General features: G+C 40.0%; 1 protein-coding gene across 2 annotated transcripts in view; it reads left to right on the top strand.

Annotated features, from left to right (window-relative positions):
• LOC127584217 (histone acetyltransferase KAT6B-like) overlaps nucleotides 1-21,732 on the top strand; it is a 131,982-nt gene that overhangs the window by 42,320 nt on the left and 67,930 nt on the right. For both annotated transcript variants that reach the window (XM_052040838.1, XM_052040837.1), the window contains exon 3: nucleotides 21,519-21,627. In XM_052040838.1, the coding sequence (XP_051896798.1) occupies nucleotides 21,519-21,627 (109 nt within the window). The remainder of the gene's footprint in view (nucleotides 1-21,518; nucleotides 21,628-21,732) is intronic.

Genomic DNA, 21,732 nt, shown 5'->3' on the forward strand with positions numbered 1-21,732 from the left:
GCTTTTCCGTCACCAGAGTGAAAATCATTACTCTCTCCACTTGGGCTATGAGACCACAGGATATGGATTGTGCTTCCTTGATTGTGCCTAGTCAGTGCTGCAATTTCTTCTTCTTATGGGAAAAATATGCACTTCTGCAATCAAGGAATTGGCATAGAAATAAAATTTCACATATGTAACACAGTCCAATTTCTGGATTGTAATGACGTTTTATAAACTCCCACCGTGTTGTCTTTAACTGTATTATGTCATCAAGCTTTTAATTCAATGTGTGATATTTATAATACTTTACAATGGCGATGTCCCAATATTCATTATTGCACATAAAGCACACAATTATTATCCTACTTTGATAACCTTTCTCAGTAGCACTAATAAGTATCACAGATCTAAAGCAAAATGACAACATTTCCTTTGACACATCAATGACGAATGATGGAATAGTGATAAGGCTTCAGTGTTTTGATTAAAATTTGCCCCATCGTTTCTGTCTACCTCAATCCACCTACAGTTAGTTCTGCAAATTATGTTCCGGCTTTATGGGCAATGAGGTGATCTGCTTTTTCGTCGACACCTTCCCTATTTTAGTTTAGCTTTTCTTAAGCTGAATAATCAAATGTGACTAACCATATACTTCTCCTTCCTCTGAAGATATAGTTTGCTTCCACCAGCTGTTGCTTTCCTTTAATGGCAGTAATAACAAGAACAGGTATCCTTATGATGTCTTTGATATTTAAAAAAGAAAATTCCCTTTACTGTATAAGCTATGGAAAATGGATCTCAAACCAGGAAGGAAAAGATGTGTGAGTGTCCAAAAACCTTGCCCAAGTAATAGTTCTTGAAGAGAATTTTGAAGGAGGTGAAGAAGGACAGAAATTTAGGGAGGGTTGAAAAACACAATGATGCTGGAGGAACTCAGCAGGCCAGGCAGCATCTGTGGAGAAAAGCCGGCGGTCAATGTTTTGGGTCAGGACCCTTCTTCAGGACTGACCCAAAACATTGACCGCCTGCTTTTCTCCACGGATGCTGCCTGTCCTGCTGGGTTTCTCCAGCATCATAGTGTTTTTCATCTAGATTCCAGCATCTGCAGTCCTTTTTTTCTCTAATTTAGGGAGGGTGTTTAGTAGAATCCACACAGCTGAAAGCCCTAGGCAAGGTGATTTGCATGAGATTGATGGAAGAGAGCTGGAGGAGGTTGTGGAGTTAAAACATTAGAGGTATTTACAAATTATGATAAAGGTGTTAAATATTTAAAATGGGAGAAGGGGAGTAAATGTAAAGTCATTGAGGATGGGTTATGGGAAAGATGCAGAATAGGGAGTGTGCAATAAATTGTACCTACTTGTAGATGCAAGATACAAACCTGAAGAATATTGAAATAGTCGTGTCTGGTGGTGAAGACTTGTGTGATACATCAACAGCACTAGAGATGGAGCTAAGTGATGTGGAGATGCCTAAATAGAGGATATAGATCCAATCTGCTAAGGATCAAAGCAAAGAGTGATGTGTCAGAATTGCCAAGTCCATCTTGAGCCAGGGGATGAATTGATGTTAAAGGGATGAAAAGTGTGGAAACCTTTGATCAAGACATTTTTTGATCAGAGACATCAAGATTCATTCAAGACAATCTAGAGAAGTATTGAAGAACAGATACTATTGGTATATATGGGTAAACCAAACCTGAAGAGGTGGAAATGTTGCTGATGAGCTGCAAAGAAGAGAAGGGGACCAAAAATTGATACTTCCAGGAGAGGGAAAGAGGCCATTTATAGAAATAGAAGAGGTTTGGAGGTGGCCGGTAATAGCTACAGAGGTTGCTTCACTGAGTTTGAATAGAGCTGTTTTGGTGCACGAAGGTTGGATCATGGAGCTAAAAATGATGTATTGGAATTGAGTACAAAACTGAGGGGTGAGAAACTAGATAGAATCTTAAACAGAAAGATGAGTATGGTGTGCTGTAATTAGGAAGTGGAAAGATTGACAATGACGTGGTCATCTATTGTAAACTGATGTGACAATCTGATTGAGATTAGAAATTTATCATTTACAGAGTCATAAACTTATACCAGTGCTGCTGAAGTAGTGTTGCAGATGCATTGGTGAATTGTGTTGTTTTAGGTTTTTGTATGATATTGTACTTGGCAGATTTGTAAGTCTGGGGATTGACGATGTAAATCTGATGATGGAGGAGATGTAGGTTGAGCTTAAAAAAGGCAAGATTTTTAAAATCAGAGTTGACGTTGGTTGTATCCAGAATTATCAGGGCTATCAATGTAATAGCACTTCAGTTGTCAGTGCTTTGAGGTTGAGGCAATGATTTTTCTGAACTAAGTTTCCTTGTCCCTATTTTCAGATGTACAGACTCAATTTCCTGCATGACCCTGAGCTTGCATTTTCATTGTATGTCAAATCTATTATCAAAATGTTTTTTCCTCTGCAATGTTACTAATATATTTCTCGTTCTTGAAATCCATACCTTTGTTACATCAAAGACCAGTTTTCAAAAATATTCTAAGCTCTTTTCACTTCAAATTCTAAACTATGCATAATCCTCTGGTCTGTATTTGTCCTGCATAAGGTATTGTATCATTCTGGTTCTTGCTGACATTCTTTTCTCAGTTCCTCAGAGGCTTCAAAATCTGTACTTCTATCCAAATCCCACTGATGGTCTTGCAGCACTCTACAGCGCTTTGACCCAGCACAGACATTTTTTTGTAGAACGTGATGCATTTTGTCCTCTCTCCCTCACTGCATTGACAGTGAACACAGATCCAAGTCTCTCAAATCTCTTAAGCCTTGTTCTCCCACCCCTTTGCTCTTCAGAACTTCCTTCAAAACTTACCTTGTTGTCTGTCTTAAGCCATTTTCCTTCCCATCAAATGCCTTGAGTCATTTTATTTTGTAAAAGTTGCTGCATCATTTATCTCAATTGTGATCAACATCATTTGCTTTGTATTTTAGATGATGTTCAAGAAAAAGATAGGACGTGTTGACAGAAAACCAGACAGTTTTACTCTTAAGTAAGCCTCATTACCATTGTTCTTTTGCGTTGTGCTTAATGTGGTACTCATTCAGTAGTGGAAGATATTTTGTTTAGAGTCCAAGTCTACTTGAAATGTCTATGGCAGCATTTGTTTTGAACAGCCTCTTTCCCACTTCACTGAACAAAATAAAAATTACATTAAATAATCATAGCTGTTGGGATATTTAGCTATGTGGCATAGGTTATGTACAACATCCATCTGCAGTTCAAACAGATTTTATTACCTAACTGCTGGGTTTTCAAATTTGACAAATTCTTGAGACCCAAGGTAATATGATTTCTGCAATCATATTTTTCAAATGTGTTTTCCCTTGTTTTTAGGCCTCCTATTTATCAGCTGAGAGAGTAGGTGAATAGCCTGCTCCCAGGCATCTGCCAATTCTGTTTTACACCCAAATGGAAAATAACCTGGTTTGCAGGGAGCCTCCTCAATATTGTTTGGCCTGATACCTTGTAAACTGGCTGAAGATATTGACATGAATGCTCGCTGAGGTAAAAAACCTTAATTTGTCACTGCATATGGGAACATTATCTTACCATTGTTGGATTGCAAGAGTGTGGAAGTCTTGCTAAGATATAGAGTTTTGTTGAGACCACATCTGATGTGGTGGATATATGGAATGAGCTGCCAGAGGAAGCTGGAGAATTGGGTACAATTACAGTGTTTAAAAGACATTTGGAGAAGTTCATGGATAGAAAAGGTTTGGAGGGGTATGGGCCAAATGCAGGCAAATGGAACTCTATGACGTACTGAGTATGTTATAGTTTTCTTATTTGAGGAAGGATGTGTAGTCTTACCAGATTGATCCTTGGGATGAGGGGATTGTGCCATAAGGCAGAATTGGCTTTTTCTCTCTGGAGCTTGGAATGATGAGAGTTGATTTCACTGGAACACATGAGGGGCTTGAAGGGATAGATGCTGGACATTGTGTGGATGTTTCCCATGGTATATTCAAGGCTGTGATAAATTCAGGACGACTTGAAAGTTAAAAGTTTGGACATAATGTAGGAGAGTGGAATTGACGGCCAAAGATCTGAAAACTCTTGCTCCTTTCTCTTCCATTCCCACCTGATATGTTTTACTTTGCACTTTGACCTGTCGTGCAGAACACTTATGAAAAGGCACCTTATTAAATGCTGATTCTTTCACATGCTCAGGATACCCCAAAGTTCTTCCCAACTAATTACGTTTTAAAATCTAGTCGTGTTTTTGTAAATGAATGCAACAATTATGTGTACTCCATAAGCAAATGATATTATAAATTGCAAATGAGACAAACAACCAGCTGGTCTTTTTATTAATGGTGAGTTTGAAAGATGTTTCTGAAAGAATTTTGAAAATGCAGTGAATACGCTGGTATGTGCTAATTCTGTCAGTCCTAGTGTGTGCAAGGCTGCATTATCTCTTTAAATCCTGGTTGTGGGTTTAAGCTAGAGGCCTCTGATTGAACAGCAGGAGTGCCATGAACTAAGTGAACAACATTGACTGTATGATCATTGAGGGGTGATGATGTCAGTGTGGAATTTAGCTGTGACAATGTGTTGAACACCAGCTTCTGGCTTTATGGTAACTGATGAAGCTGTTACATGTCAGTCCATAAAATATGAATCTCAGAGAAACATCTGGGATTGGTTTCACCTACCAACCCTTGCACCTGGCGGGAGCCTCATCCATGAGATCAAGATTACCACAGTTCCAGGAATACCATCTCACGACATGTAAATTTTGTCAGTGTTTTGCTTGACTGGAAAGTTGTGGAAAGCAAAATGGATGTTTGTGGTGCATCTGTGTATAGGCGGAACACGAGGATAGAAAGTGTGATTATAAATAGTTGGGGAAAGCTAGAGAGGAGAGACCATAAGTGCCATTTTGCCTGTGTTTCAAAGCTATTCTAGACCCACAGTGTGATATAAACTGCATCCATGTCTGTGTGTGGAAATCAAACAAAAACTGAAGATGTCAGAAATCTGAAACAACCTGCTTTCATTTACTCTTTCCCTTTTCACAGATGCTGCCTGACTTGCTGAGTTTCTCCAACTTTGTTTTTCTTCCGTGCCTGTGTGTGTTGTTGTGAAGGTCGAGCATCAGATCCATGATGTGAATGTGCAGCGCTGCTCACTGTCAGTGTAACTATTAGTGGCTGAATCTAATTAATAATGAGGATACCAGAATCAATTTCTTTTGGGGAAAAAAGTGACTTCCTTTTCAAACGGGACTTTGGTTTGTCCCTGCCGTGTAGAATTACCTCATTCTGGTGGTTACTAATAAATATGTCACACTTCAGGTTGTTACATGGAGACCATCAGGATGATTGGAGATATCATGGATTTGCAAAAGTTGTATCAGTTATATTATTGCATCAAGTTGAATTAAAGCAGGGGGAATGGTCCCCATCGACACATGTGACTGATGCCATTTTAAATTGTGTTTATGTTTTATAATAGTTACTAAGACTTCTCGTTTATATTCAAATTGCAGTTGAAAATCTCACGCCTGGGATGCAGGGTTGGTAGCTCTATATTTAATTGCACCATTCAAAGGAGGTTCAAGAAAGGCACATGCTGTTTAGACTCCTGAGTGGCCATCAAGCAGCTACCAGGCACGGATCGCTGCCCTTGTGTGTTGTTTAATCGACTGAGCAAAACTTTCAGGAAATAAATCCAGATGAATAGATACGCCCTCCTGCTCTTCCAGTTCAGGTGGAGGTCATGGGCGTGACCGACTGACGCCAGACAAGCTTGTTTTGCTCTGAAAATTCCCAGAGGCACCATAGACTGAGACAAGATTCTTTATATTCTGCTCTACCCAAGGCTCTGTTTCATATTAGTGTTTTAACAAATCCAGGAGAATAACGTATTCCCAAAGACCCCTTGCCACACCTCTCAGATATTCTGATTCCCCTTTTTAAGGCTGCCAGATCCAGGGACTGTTTAAGCACCCCCCCCCCCCCCCCCAACCCCCCACAACTCTCTTTCCCCAGATACTAGGATTACTCCACTAAGACCCAGAAAACCACTGCCACTTTCCCATTTTACTTTGCCTGCCTGTATGTGTTGTTCTTTCCCACTGATTGATAATGGTGGAGATCATTCTGCTATCAGATTTAGAGCTATCATCAAAAATTTGTGTCACAGAATGAGGCCATTCAGCCCAATGTGTCTGTGCTGGTTGAAAAAGTGCTCTGGACCTGATCCCTTTATCTTCACTGAGCCTGTCCATCATGATATGGAAATTCACAGCAGCTTTACACTCACGCCTGCATAACATTCACTTTGTCGTGGTGTTATCCTTTTCAGTTCTTAATTAACCCTTTTCACTTCTGTCATGCTGTTTTCCTGCTTTCACACTGCACCCTATCTGAATTTACTAATTTCAAACCATTTATTCATTTTAAGCCTGAATACTGCCACCTTCATCCTTTAATCCTGGGTGTTTTCCCAATGTAGAGACCCCCCCATTCCAAGTGACGCCAGATTACAGGAAAGCTAGTTTACAATACTCTTCGTCTTGTAATTACCTATTTTTCTGATTTGCTTTGGCACCCTCTACCCCTTAATCTCTGGTGCCTATCCCCAAAACTTTGCAGATCATCTGCCTCAATGTACCCACTTTGATATTGTATTTTGGTGTCCACCCCATACTATGTACCCACTGCTGTTGCATTGAGAATTAAAACTTCCCATTAAATTTGTAACACATTTTCCCCTCAGAATATTTGTTACACACGGCAAGCTTAAAGAAGCTTGACTTCACCAAGGACTGATTTAAAATGAGTGTCTCAGCCAATGTTGATTTGAGAAAAACAAATGTATCTTGTGACCAAACTAAAAATAATTATTTTGGGCTTACTCCAGAGAATCCAAGTGCATGTTGTCCACTGTCACTTAGAATATTGGTTGTTGTAATAGGAAGCGTGTGTGGGGTGGTGGCTCAGTGAACCTGAGGAGAGTCTCTACTTCTGTTTTTACAAATTACTGTAGATCAGCTTTAGCTAGGGGTGCAGGCAAAGGCATATTAGAGTTTTTGGCCTGTGGTCAAAACAGGGGTTAATCATTTTCTTCTGTGCAGATAGCCATAGACAAGTTACATTTAGTATTTCCGTGTCACTGCTTTAGTGGAGGGGAACTGTGAAGCATTGAGCTCTGATCACAGCAGTAGCTCTTTAAACTCTGTGACCTGCCCCACCAGATCAAGGTTTGTTTGGAGGTGGGAGTTGTACAATTTAACCTGTGCTCTGCGAATGCTTAATGCTATTTCCTCACTCAGTTGGACTGAGTACATTTAACTGGGTGGCTTGCAACCGTAAGCAGTCTTGATTTCTGAACTAAAAGAAGGAAAATTAATCCACTTTTCACTTATTATGTGCAAGTGATAATTAAATGAACAGCAATCCGTGCTTCTGCCATAATCTCACGCAAAATTTGAATCAGGTGAACAGTTGTAACTTGCATTAGCACCATATCACACTGTTGAAATATTACTGAGCATTTACACAATAATTGGCTTGTCAAACCCAAAATTAGTGTGAAATGTCTTGTTTTATGCCTTTTGGATGAGGCATTAAACTGACGCCCCATCTGCTTGCTTAACGGAATGTAAAATTCCCGTGACATTATTTGAATAATGGTGGAATTCCCCCATTGGTTGTCCCTTGGCAAACAGCGAATAATGACATTTATGGTACTCTATATTGTTCTTGCGACCTTGCTTTGGGCAAATTGGTTGCTATATTCGTCTGCTCAACAACAGGGAAGTAAATAGCTGTGAAGAGCTTGGCTCCATCCTGAGTTTGTAGAGTTTGTCAAATCAAGATATGTTATCTGATTTTATATTTTTTCCATGGTCAGTTTTTATTCAAAGGTTGGTATTTATCCTGGCATATTATTGTGAACTTATCTAAGGTGAGGCAAAATATCCAGTGTAGGAAGATGTAAGCATTATTTCACTACATTGATAGTGTCTCCTTCATTGGTGTTGAAGCACCGGCTTGAAATCACTGAAGCTTACACCAGTCAACACATTGGATATTGGCCATTGCTCATATATTGTTCCCATCTTAAGTAGCAATTATCCTGATCCCAGCCACTACATTGAACAACACTCTCAATTCCCATCCAATGCAATGCAATCAGCAGCAATCAATCGCACTTTACAATGTGATGCCATGCTTGATAAACATACAGTCTCCATATATCCTTGAGTTAGTGTGGAAAATTGAGGAAAGATTCACCATGGGCTATTTTGGCACAGTTATTTTTTTTGCAGCTGTCAAGGCTGGCAACAGAAGTTCTCTGAGGAAGATTACTTTACCTGGCTTGTATCCTGACTTGTAAAAATGAAATGCATATTGTTTGCAGTTCTCACCAAAAAGTAGAGACTGGTTAAGGGTTGTATAGCCTCACTTCAACTCAAATTAAAGTATTTGGTTTGATCTTCTCTGTCTCCCCAGTGCCAGTTGTGCTCCATATGGAGTTCTGCTGGTAGTACTTTATTTTAAGGTGGATTATGTACAATTTAATTGCTATCTCAAAATTATGTCCTGCGTTTTAATGAATTGACATCAAAACTGATAGCTACGTGCACCCATGTGTTGGTCATCTTGGCATAACTAGTGAAAATAATGGGGCAACACAGTGGCACAGATAGTAGAGCTCTACCTTGCAGCTCCAGTGAACCAGGTTCAATCCTGACTTCCGGTGCTGTCTGTGTGAAGTTTTTCCTTATGACTGCCTGAGTTTCCTCTGGGTACTCTGGTCTTCTTCCCACATCGCAAAGACATATGTGGTTGGTAGGCTAATTGGCGACTGTAAATTGCCCCCAGTGCCTAGATGAATGGTAGAATTTGGGGTTGGGGACAGGGAGTTGAGAGGAATGTGGGGAGAATAGATTACAGGGAAAATTAGTGGGGAATGGGATTGCCCTGTAAACCAGTATAGGCACAATGGGCTGAAATGGCCTACTTGTCATTTGGAAGTATTCTATCATCTTTAGCCTTTTAATGCCGCAAATCTCAGGAAGAAGCCACTCAATTTAACAGAACTACAGAGGGCCTTTAAAGCTTCATTTTACAGGTAATAATACCTTTGTCGTACATGTTTTTTTTAAACTTCAGGTGCTGAAGCACGAAAGCTTTGTTCCACACACAAGTTCATCACACGGTACTTTTCTGATCTTGTCTGTGCAGGCTGGTGAGATGAAGCATCTGCTCCTTGAAATTAAAAATGGGAGTACGAGTCACCCTGGACTGCACCTGTGTATCTCCCAAAGGCTTGGTGCAGAACAGCTTTGGCTGAGTAACCTCCCTCAGGCAAATTGGTGCAGGATGCTACAGGAAAATTAAACATGAGCTGCAAGGGAAAACACGTTTTTAAAAAATCAAAGATTAAAATAAAATAAAATTGCACTCCAGTGGAAAAAGATCCCAATTAAGAAAACCTCATTCCATAGGAAAACTATTGTCAAACCTTTTTTGAATTGTGTACACACAATGCATTGAAAGTATATCAGTGGTATGGTTTTATTCTTCCCAAAATGAACCAGTAAAGAAATCTGGAAGGAATTAGTGAGCTGGATGGTGTGAGGATTAATTCATGCACTGTCCATCATCTTTCAACACTTCTTCCAAGTGAATTTTGGTTTAGCTTTTGTATGCTATTTGTCTAAGTGGCTGTCCCAAGTGTATTGGCTGTTATTTTCTATGAGGCAATTACATAAAGGATAGTTAGGTAGAAATTGTCTTCTGAGTATTTTAGCTCAGTAATCTTGCTGAGAAGCCATAAGCATTTCGAGAGTACCTTATGTTTAATGTGTGACTATCTTGCATTTCTTTGTTTTATTGAGATCCAAGATGCACATCAGTAACTCTTTTGACTGTTTGCTCCTTTCTCCAGCAAAATAAATTCCCATATTTAATTCTGGGATTTTTAAAAAGAATATTTTAACATGACCATCTAAATCTGATATATATTATAGCCATAATTTGCCACATACAGAAAATGGAAGTAATTTCATGACTAATGAAAATGAACTCATGACAAAAATTTGGGTAGATGAGTTTCCCAAAATATTAGTAACCTTTTACTATCACTAATAAATGTTAATGATTAAGGAAGGAAAGGTAGAATTGGACCCCTATTGAAAAGTTATGAACAGCATCTTATTGTGGTTGGAATGATCATGTACACAACAGATATAACTGCTTTATAACCTGGTATATATATGCAGCTCTTTAGTGACAGCATGAGATGGATTGATGGAGTGCACTTCCAACCATATTATTGCCTTATGGTGGAAAGGTTAGGCCTATACTCTGTAGAGGCTAGAAGAAAAAGAGGTGATCTTATTGCAACATAGGATTCTGAGGGAGCTAGACAGTGTATTTGCTGAGAGGTTTTTTCCCCTAGTGGGCGAATCTAGAACTAGGATAAAAAAAGTTTCCAATTTAAGACTGAGATGAGAAGAAATTTCTTCTCTGACTATTGTGAATCTTTGGAATTTGCTGCTCAGGAAAGTCGTGGATCCCAAGTCATTAAGTTATAAGGATGAGATAGATTTTTGGACTACATGGGAATTGAACGTTATGGGGAGCAAGCAGGGAAGTGGAATTGTGGCCAAGATTAGATCAGCCATGAATTTATGGAATGGTACAGCGGACTCAAGCAGCTAACTGTCTACTCCTGGTCCTATTTCTTACATTTTTAGAATAGATGCTTATTTTTAAAGTGCAGGCAGCCATGAGAATCTGCCATTTGGACACATTGGTATGCTGCCTTACTGTTTGGAGAAGGCAAAGGTTACCAGAGCGGTGTTGTCAATATGAGAGACCTCCCCATGCTGTTGTATTTTTGGCATGGAGAGTGTAGTCCAAGGTAAAAGATCAAAGTCACGGAATCCCAGGGTGCTTCTAATTTCTGAGGTTTCAAATGAAGCCATGTTTCTTGTATAAATGGAGTGTGAGGTTGCAATCCCTCTTCTGCTATTGGAAGATTAAAGGCCATATTTGGGCATGCTGTTAAGTAACTGCAATCTTGTATTGCTATACCGACTGTTTCCTTATGGAGCAGAGTTTATCTTCATGAACGTGTATGTTCTTTAGATCAACTCTTTTGCCATTTTTCCTCTGTTATGTCAGGCACCTATTTGCCTCATAGATACATCTGTATGGATTCACAAGCCTCATTGAAAGGGATATTAAGGATTGCTTGAATAACAGTGGTCATTTTAATGCTGCCGCTGGGGAAAACCTGCTAAGTGACAGACACCACAGAATGTCTCAGTCCAGAAAACCTATATGTGTACATCTTGCAATTTTTCTCAAGGCTTCTCAGAATGGAAAGTTACTCCCAATCGTGCCAGATAACAATATACAACAGTGCTCAAACTGGTTATATAACTTTTAGCGTATTTCTCTGGATTTACGCGTTGATTCACAGGACGTGTTTGCATTATCAGTTAAGTCACTGAGATGGAGGAACCAATCAGATAATGAGGAAGTTGATCTGCAAAACTGACTTCCTGGCTCGGAGATCCAGTCTGGGGTGTGCCTTTGCATCCGCCTTTCCAACTCTTGTTTGTATTCCTCCTTCCTTTACAAAGATATTAGGAATTTGAAAGCACTGACCATTGAAACATTCCTTTGTGTTCAAAATGCTATCTGATAGCCAAGCCCTACAAATTGTTTAATTAAGCACAGAAGTTAATAAATGAAGGTTACTAACCTTTGAAATTGTCTTGGGCTGATTGCTATACAGATTATTAAAAGCACAAGGGTTATGTATGCAAGACAGGTCCTCCTCTGTGTGTGTGAGATCTGCAGCTTTTTTTTATCCTTGACTTATAAGTTATTGAAATCCTCAACTGCTGTGGTGGGACTCACTCATAGCTTTGAGGACTTTGGACCTTAGCTTAGTAACTAACTGTGCAATGTGAATGATTGGTGGCTGGAGTGTGGGAAGGCAGAATGGAGCAAGGAGGAGGGGGAGGAGAGTCAGTGAGGGAAGGATGATGGTGTGGAGAGGGGAATTGGGGAAATGGGATTGCTGGAGACTATTGGATAGGCCGTGGGCAAAAAATGAGTCTTTGTGTATAGGGGAGAATAGAATACATGTGCATGTGGGTAAATATGTGGATATGTGGCCATTAGTTGTACATGTTACATCTGTGAGGCAAAGATTGGTCTCCAATCATCTTGGACGTCCTTGCAATTGGGCATAGACTTGCTCTGATGTGGTAGTTGGGGTGTGCATCAGCCCTCTGTGTGCCACTCCCTTCCACACACACACACACACACACACACACACACACACACACACACACACACACACACACACACACACACACACACACACACACACACACACGCATTAAGTATAGGACAAGGAGGAGTTGGAACCCATTAAGGCTCTGATTGCATTCAACCATTGGTGGGTCTATTATCCTATGGGTCTGACACAGGACTTGCAAAATGGGCACTTCTTTGAGTGCTCCACCACATCAAGAAATTTCCAGAAGGACAGAGAAAATATTTAAGGATACTCCCAGAGCCTCCTTGGAAAAAAAATGCAACATCCTTATTGACTCGTGGGAATCCTTAGCTTGTGGAGAAAGAGCATCCAGGAAGCCACTGAGCACCTCGTGCCTGTACACTGGGAATACTTGGAAACCATGTGCCGAACACCCCAAGGAACCCTTCAGGCCCCATCTGTAACTGAGACCAAGGATCCTGCCTAAGCCTCTTAGTCCATCTTAGAATCCACAGAACCAAAGTGGAAGCAAATCTAAAAAATAGTCATTTAACTCTTTATTTCCACTGGGAAAATATAAAGTGAGAATTGAACAACAATAACAGCTTGTTGTCCTTTTAGGAGAATAGTATGCCCAGAGGCATTCACATGAGTGTTTTCAAACAAAATTTCATACCCAACAACACAATAAAGCAATAGTAAACAACTTGATCAATGTGATGGGTTTTAAGGGGGGAAAGCAAAGGTAGAAAGGTAAATTCTGTTGTATGAAAAATTAAAGATAACAAATACTTCAGTAATTTGGAACTGCATTCAGTATTTTTTTTGTTGAATCCAGTTGCGACCAGCCATGCAATTTTCCATTATTTTGATACTGCGCACTGCAAGAAGCTCATTGCTTCTTGTAATGACTTGCTAATCAGTGAATCTTAGACTTGCTTCAAATCTAACAGTACTTTTTTTTCAAATTCATGAATGCTCAGATGTTGTCATTCAGCTACTGAAGCATATCATTAAATAATTTCTGGTAACAGGATTCTGGACAGGAAAGAAAAGAGCTATCATGGTCTAAAACATAAATTTTTTTCTTTTTGGGAGAATTCTACCAGATGACAAAATTTCATGTAGTCTAATTCAGATTCAGTTCCAATCTCCTCAAACTAGTACTGGTAAGATAAATAAATAACCTTCAGCTCATTGCCACCATCCTTGTTTCTTGATCACGAAGTCCATTCACTTTCTGTTCACTATCTGAAGAAACTTCAGCAACCTGTTCAATTGCAAACTGAGCTTCAGACCCCAGCTTCTAACTCCATGTCTATCCAATTCAAAGACCACTGATCATGAATTGCATAGCCACCTCCCATTTTTCGCCTTCTATAAACTTATCTAAGGTGCTGTCACCCGTAATCTGTCTCACAGTGAGTCCAGTTTAAAGTTTATCTTTTTCCTTGCTGATCAACATTATTCCCTGCTGCCCAGTCTACAGAAATCCTGGTGTTAAAATCAGGCAAATCCTTTCCCTTTCCATGTCATTTCATCCTTCTGTACAACTAGAATTTTCCAGCTATCAACCCTATGGTCCACTGTAGACTGAATTTGATTTTTTTTTAAACCTCTCCTTTACCTCAGAATTGGTATCAGCATCTTTGCACTGTATGCTCTGTGCTCTGGGGTTCCCATGATAAAACTCTTTTCTCCTCAGTCTCTCTTTCATGAAGACCTGATTGATGTGCCTTTCTGAAATCTTCCTCAGTCCCTTGGTCACCTGTTGGAACCCTGAGAGCTGTCTCATTCCCCATGTTTGGAATGGCATTTATCACTTTTACTTGTATCTTAGCATTAGTTATGGCTTAGTGAATAGCATTTTCCCCTCTGGGTCAGGAGGATGGGTTCTCACTTGAGCACACAAATCTAGGCAACATTTTAGTGCAGCAATGAGGAAGTGGTGTAAAAACAGAAGAAAATTGGAAATCCTTAGCAGGTCAAGACCTTTCGCCTCGGACCTGAAACCCTGTGACATTAACTCTGTTTCCTTCCACACCCAGATGCTGCCTGATGTGCTGTTTTAAGCATTTTCTGAATTTATTTCAGTTTTCCAGTCATTTGGATAGAATGTTGTGGAGATTCTGAGTGGCCTCTCATGAAAATACCCACGGAGCTGTTTTGAATATCAACACATGGTATCACAGTCAACATTTATTCCCCCACTCAACATCACAAAAACTCCTCAGATTTTCTGGTTATTAGCACACTGTTATGCATGGGAGCTTGCTGTATGTAAATTGGCTGCTGTTCCCTCCATTACAATAGTGCTGCACTTTACATCCAGTGAAGTCGTCTTTAAAACATTCTGTGGCATCTTTTGATTGAAAACGATGCAAAATAACTGAGTTTTTTCAGATGTTCTCTGTCAAAAGAACTTCGTAAAGTTGTTGTACTACCTTTCAATATGGGGCCTAATTGGTGAGGTGTTTGAATACAGCTATAAAGAAGAAAGAGTGATGGCCGTGAGCATCTTTAAGGGGGGAGTGTTGTTGGTTTGCTTTGTAAAGGTTGTACTAAGTCTGCCCCCTCACACATTTCCATGATTCACTGTAGTCCTGTCTGATTTTAGAGATCAAGTATATTTGTTAACCGTCTGCACTTGCTCCATGAGGTGGTTCTCACTGACATCAATCAGCCACCAATGCTCAATTTGGCTTGGATTTCAAACACAGGTCATAGCACTGGGTAAAAGTCCTACAGAGGTTCTTTTTTCTGAGCTCTAGAACTAGTTCATGTATCCAGGGATTACTGACTCTGAGACCAGACAATTTAAGTAGGTTGTTATTGCCGTGGGTTAGAGAGCTCCAATCCCTGAGGCAGAGAGGCCAGGATGTCAACTTCCTGTGGATCCATTCCTCCCTCCGTACACACTGGCAATCTGACTGCAGTCTGCTTCAGTAATCTGCCCTGCAGCTGGAGTGTAGAGAGGCCTGTTGCTGGTGAAGATGTCAGTATGTGCCTATTTCACATGGTAATTACATAAAATACTGTCACAAATGCAGCTTATACTGTGAAATGCAGATGATTGGTCATATTTTGCAGATGTTTTATTATTTTTTGGCGATGAAGAAGGTAATTTCATGGACAACTTGTGCCATTTTCAGTAAACCTGCTGAGGCAGTTGCAATGTTCTCTCATGTGGAGGAAAATGCAGCTTGAATGTGCCACACAACTTTGAAGAAACTGGTTCATGGCTTTCATCCCTCATCTGCTGAATGCCATGTCTTATTGTATTGGAACAGTTGGTTAAAGGATAGATTTCTCGGCTCCATTTTGCACAGTCTGATGAAGGATCATTTTGGCATATGCAAATGCATGGAATCCCTCATTGAAAATAGGAGCAAGAGTAGACTGTATAGCCCTTTGAAGCTGTTCTGCCTTTCATCAAAATATTTTCCAGCTCTCTTCCCATACCCCTTGACCAAACCTCCTCAGTCCCCCAAGGTAGAGAATTCCAAAAGGTTCACCACACTGTAAAGAAATTTCTCCTCATCTCAGTTCTAAATCATTATCCTGAAGCTACCTTCAGGTCCTAGGCTTCTTACCCAAGGGAAACATCTAACCTGTCAAGCTCTTTAAGAATTTTGTAAGTTTTGGTAAGATTTCTTCTCATAATTCTAAACTCTAGTACAGATCCGGTCTACTTGATCCCAGAACCAATCTAGTGAACCTTTAATGCAGTTCCACCGTGTCCTTTCTTGGGTAAGAAGGCTAAAACTGTACACAGTTTTACAGATGTGGTCTCACCAAGGTCTTATTACTATTGCAGCAAGACTTCCTTTCTCCTGTATTCAAAACTTCTTATAATCAAGGCTAACGTACCAATTACTCTCCTTGTCACTTGCTGCAGTTGCATGTTGGCCTTCAATGACTCGTGTACAAGCACACCTAGGTCCCTTTGAACACTACCGTATCTCTCACTATCTAATGAGTTCTCAACCTTTCTCTCATGTGTGTCAAAGTGGATGACCTCATTTTCCTGCATTATGTTCCATTTGCCCCATTCTTGCCCATTCACTCAGCATGTCCATATTGCCTTGATACCTCTTTACATCCTCCTGACAATTCCAGGTAGTTTATTATTGTCAGCAGACTTGGATATATGACATTTGGTCCCCTCAGCCAAATTGTTCATAGAGTTTGTGAGTAGCTGGGGCCTCAAGCACCGATCACTGCGGTGCCCACAAACCTGAGAACAATTGTTTATTTCCGCTCTGCTTTGTGTCCGATAACCAGTTCTCAATACCTGTCAGTGTAGTACTTCCTCCTGTGTTGAACCATATCAAAATCCATCAGAAAATCCAAAACAACATCATGTCCAGCATACAAATAAATTCCTTCCACAATACACACTTATTGCATCACATTTGTCTTTCCATGGGTTCTATCTACTTCAGGTGGATGATGCACTGGGCTATTTTATGTCCACAGAATATCAATATTCAACTTTGATGCATGACCTCTACTGTGAGGTCAGTACATGTAACACCTTTTCTCTTCCTTGTTGAGTCAATAATTCACAAACATTTACAGTGAGTATCATGAAACCTGGCAGATAAGCTTTGACAGTAGCTATTAGTTCCTTCTGATGAAAACAAGCCTTTTGTTTAGTTTGAGGAAGTTTGGGAATAATTCTGGGACCCCTTTTAATGATTGCCCACTGTGGCAGGAAAATAAAAAAGGAGGCATATTTTCTAAATGGAGTGTGATTGCAGAACTCTTGAGATAGAGAGATGTGGGTATCCCAGTGAATGGTTTGCAAAAGGCTAGTATGCAGGTTCTGCAAGTAATTAGGATTGTTGCTAGGACTTGACTTTTTAACAATTTAAATCTTTCCTTTGCCTAAGTGGGAGAAAAATGCTTCCAAAGCCTGTAATTCTGAGGTGGGTATGAAGTAAGACAGACTTTAACACAAGTTTTATTATGAGAATTTTTTGATTGCATGTGGTGTATTTATTGAACATCTCCACAACATAAATGAAAGCAGTGATAAAGATTCTTACATATCTCCCATCTAAATGTGAAATAATAATTGCATTGATGTAGTGCCCCAATGCATGGAAACACTTTAAAATGCCAAGTTTAAAAAATCCCAGCAGTTTCCTTCCTATAATTCTAGAACTTGCATCCTCTCCAAGTAGAAATTCAGCTTTTTAAGAGATCTTTGCAGGAATTTCTGTAATTCCTGATGAATAATGTTTATAGCTTCTGTCATTCTCTCAATACAATAAATGTTATTGCATTCTTAATTTTACACTTGTATTTCAGTCTTCAACATCTGAACCCAAGGGCTACACTCTATCCACATACTCAGATATGGTCTCAGCAATGCCCCATTTAACAAAAGCATAGGTTCCCGATTTTTGTATTCAATTCCATGCTCAATAAATGATGATATCCAGTTGGCTTTTTTAATTACTTGCTAGAACCACATACTAGCCTTTTCTGAGCAATGCAGTGGGTCATCCAGATTCTTCTGCATTTCAGAGCACTGCAATCCCACACCATTTAAAGAACATGCTCCTTTTTTATTTTTCCTACCAAAATGGATAACTTCACATTTTCTCACATTATATACTCCATTTTTTAGATTTTTGCAGCCTCCTACTGCCTCTTTACAGCTTACTTTTCTATCTATCTCTGTGTCATCAGCAAATTTGTAACGACACCTTCTGTGCCTTCAAGTGATTCGTATAATTTGTAAAGGGTTGAGCTCCCAGCGTCAATCCCTGCGGCACGCTGCCTGATACATCTTGTCAACGAGAAAAAGGCCAGTTTATGCCTACTCTCTGCTTCCTGTTAACCAGCCAATCTCCGTTCACCGGGTATTGTAGGCTGAGACTGAATGTGACTGCTCTTTCAAAGTGCCAGCACATGCACAGTGGATTTATAGACCTCCTCCCTGTGCTATTCTTGTGATTTCTTAATGGAAATACTTGCATTTATACTGAAATGACTGGCCTGGTCAACCATGTAACTGTAGTTGGTGACCTCTAGTGGTGGCATTTCAGCACAATGTGGCACATGGGAGGAATCTGCCTTTTGACATCTGAAAAGGGGGAGTAAAATCCCAAGAAGCACTCTTTTAAACAAAATTCAATGTATTCTGTCTTGGAAAAGAAAGTGATAAAGATTACCATCAGATTATTTGGCCTTCTCTTGAATGTGCCCGCATTCCTGATGGTTTGTCGGGTCTGCTCCTTCTTCAGCCACTCCAGATATATCAAGTACTTTCTGCAACGTGTTTCCCTTTGGTTTGGGCAGCTGGGGAGCAGCTCTCAGACTGGTTTGAAGCTGCACCACCTGCTGTTTATAATGGAACAGCGTGAGGTAGTGTCTGTTACCCAGCAGCAAGGGAGGCTGCAATCAGTTCTCTATGCTGTTACGCAAATTTAATGACAGTTATTTTGCCTTTGAATTTCCTTCCCCTTTAAAAGTCATAAAACTCTTTCCAGTAAACTATTGCCATCAGTTGGTTCTGTGGGTAGATGGTGCATTAACAGGAGTAATGGAAACTGAGGTCAGAGACAAGTACTTTAGTATTAATTATAGCATATTATTGAGTTTAACTCCGATCTGGTGTCAAGGATGCATGTTATGATATGAAAATATATTGAAATGATGGATTATGCAAATTAAGTAGGGATCAACACAACTATACTTGGCGTACAAAGATATATATTTGTTTTATTTCAACCTTTTGTACAATTTCAAAATGATTTAAATCCTTTCCCATGGGTGCTTTTTCCTCCTGCCATGATCAGCTTAATATATCTTGTGCTGTAAATCTGTTGTGCTTTTGGTGCGTGGGTCAGTGTTTACGTCAGCAAGGCACCCGCAGCTATGAGGTAGACTGCAAACCAGATTGCTTGAAAGGCTGAGACATTGGTAAGTCCAGCGAGCAGGTGGGTAACTGGGAAAGCAGATAGAAAATGAGAAACCGCCTCAGAAGAGTGACAGCACTTGGAAGCAAATGGGCTCGGTGAGAAAGGATAGCAGGTAGCTTGCAGACCAATAATAGAGAGCAAAAGGAATTATAAAAGGGGATGAAAGACAGACACTTAAATAGCCAAGGCAGAGAAGGATGCAGTCCTAATGGAGGCAAATGGGAGTAGCGTAGGTGGGCAGTAAGATTGCCATGGATGTGGTGGGCCAAATGGCCTGTTTCTGTGCTGTGCAACTCTATGGTTTTACAACAAAGTCTCTTATAGTGTTGTAATTAGGTAGGGAACTTCACATCCCACTTTCCCTTTGCACTTCGATACTCTAAATAGAGGTCCTCTGTCCTTGCACCACTGTGCCACCAAAATCCAGGCGCAACAGGTAGTGCCACTGCCTCACAGCTCCAGGGATCCAGGCACGTTCTTCCAATGACAGCGCAGGTTCTCCCAGTTGCTCCGGTTTCCTCCCATGTCCCAATGATGTGCTGGTTGGCAGGTTAATTTGCCACTGAATTACCCATGGCAGGAGAATTGGGGGTTGAGTTAACACGTAGAAGAGGTTACCAGGAAATAAGTGGAGGAATGGAACTAATGCGATTGCTCTGACAGCTGGCATAGAGGGGGTTGGAAGTCAGCCTTCTATATCATAAAATAAAATATAAAAATATGACTCATTCAGTGGCAAATGAGACTTTAAATCATCCATCTGTCCTCTCAGATGGATCTTTCTTAGAAACTGTTTAAAGAACTGGAGCACTCTTCCCTTGTCCTTCACAATTGTATGCCTTCACCAACACGAATTTTGTGTTTGTTAGTTCATTGCTGCTTGCGCTGTTTTGTAGTTTTGGAACTTTGCTGCCATATATCTTTCATTATACAGTGCTTCAAAAGCACTTCACTGGCTGGAAAGAATTTTGGGACATCCCGAGATGAGAAATGCTCTGCATATAGCCAGATTCTTTAACTTCCATTAATGTAATAAATGGTCATTTCGGTGGTTCTGCTGGCTGAATCGAGCGTGAATTCTCTGTCAACAGGGAATGCTGAAGGGTCCAAAGCTGTCTGCTATGTGGTGGGTCACATTTCTTCCAAGTTCTCACCACTGTTAATATTTTCTGGAAGCCTTTCTTATTATTTTGTTTTCAAAGCACAGTGTTATGCCAATAGCTGCAGTAATTGGAAAGAAAATCAGGTGGATGACTTGAGACTTTAGCTCTGCATCACTCTTTGTAATTGCTGCCTGACCTGCTGTTTCTTCCCAGTACTCCCAGCCTTTACTACAATAATACTACACTCAAGTTTCTTTAAGATTCCAAGTTCTTAAGTCCTTCCCTGTACATTCACAGATAAGAGCATGTTAGTTTGATAATACTCCTATGAAGTACCTTGGTATGTTTTGTTAGGTTAAAAGTACTGTATCAATATGTTGTTAAATTTATATGTGATTACCAGTGAGCAGGCAGGGGACTGAAAATAATCTTGAAAAGAAGGATGGATGTATTGGCAAAGCTTACCTTTGCAGACTAAGCTTCTCTGGATTATTTGTGTATTAACTACTCAATTTTGGATTTGCACTCAAACATTAGAATTCGAAACCTGCAGGATTGCCAAAATAAAAATGTTTTACAATTTCTTGTGTGGCAAATACCAGTGCGAAAATGGTTGCGAATATCCATCAAAGAAAACTATCATCAGTCTTTGCCAACCCATGATATGCCCTCTCATGCTGATGTAACTATTTTTTATAGTCAAGTTGGCAATTTTTAAAGCTTTGCACAAGAAAAATGGTACTTTTAATTATTTTTAATCTTAATGGAGAGACCTCCAAAATGATATGATGCAATAAGGTATTTTTATTCTTTGAGCACTGACTGAAGCGTTACTTTGAGATGCTGCTTTGGGTTCGATCCCCCCTTGGGGATTTGGTTTAAGAACTAAAGTTGACACTCGGCAAGGGCTGCGGAAGGGGCGGGGGGGGGGGGAGGTGAGGGAGACTGGGTGGGCATTTGATATTAAATGACAGTTTATCTGTCTCACTTGATGAACTATCCCGATCTCATGCTAACTATCACACAGAGTAGGGGTTACCCCAAAGCAAATGATACTTGGATTCTTATTGAGTCGTTAGGTTCGTTGATGATATTTATTTATAAAACCCCGGGTTTGTGCTGTAATGGTAAATGTGCTGACAATGTTGATGTACAGCTCTTGAGTATAAAACATCTGTTTTCTTCTGCCAATAGCCCCGTGCAGAGCCAATTCCAATCTGTGGATTTTGTCTTGGAACAAAAGAGCAGAACCGAGAAAAGAAACGTGAGGAGCTCATTTCCTGTGCAGACTGTGGTAATAGTGGTATGTATTCTTACAAAATTTTGATGATATTTAAATCTTTTCAGTGCTGCTGGATGAAACTTGGAAGTTTTAAGTTATTGACAAAAGGATCTTTTGGGGTTGAAG

This window comes from Pristis pectinata, chromosome 29, assembly GCF_009764475.1.
Source record: "Pristis pectinata isolate sPriPec2 chromosome 29, sPriPec2.1.pri, whole genome shotgun sequence".
In the NCBI taxonomy this organism is placed as follows: Eukaryota; Metazoa; Chordata; class Chondrichthyes; order Rhinopristiformes; family Pristidae; genus Pristis; species Pristis pectinata.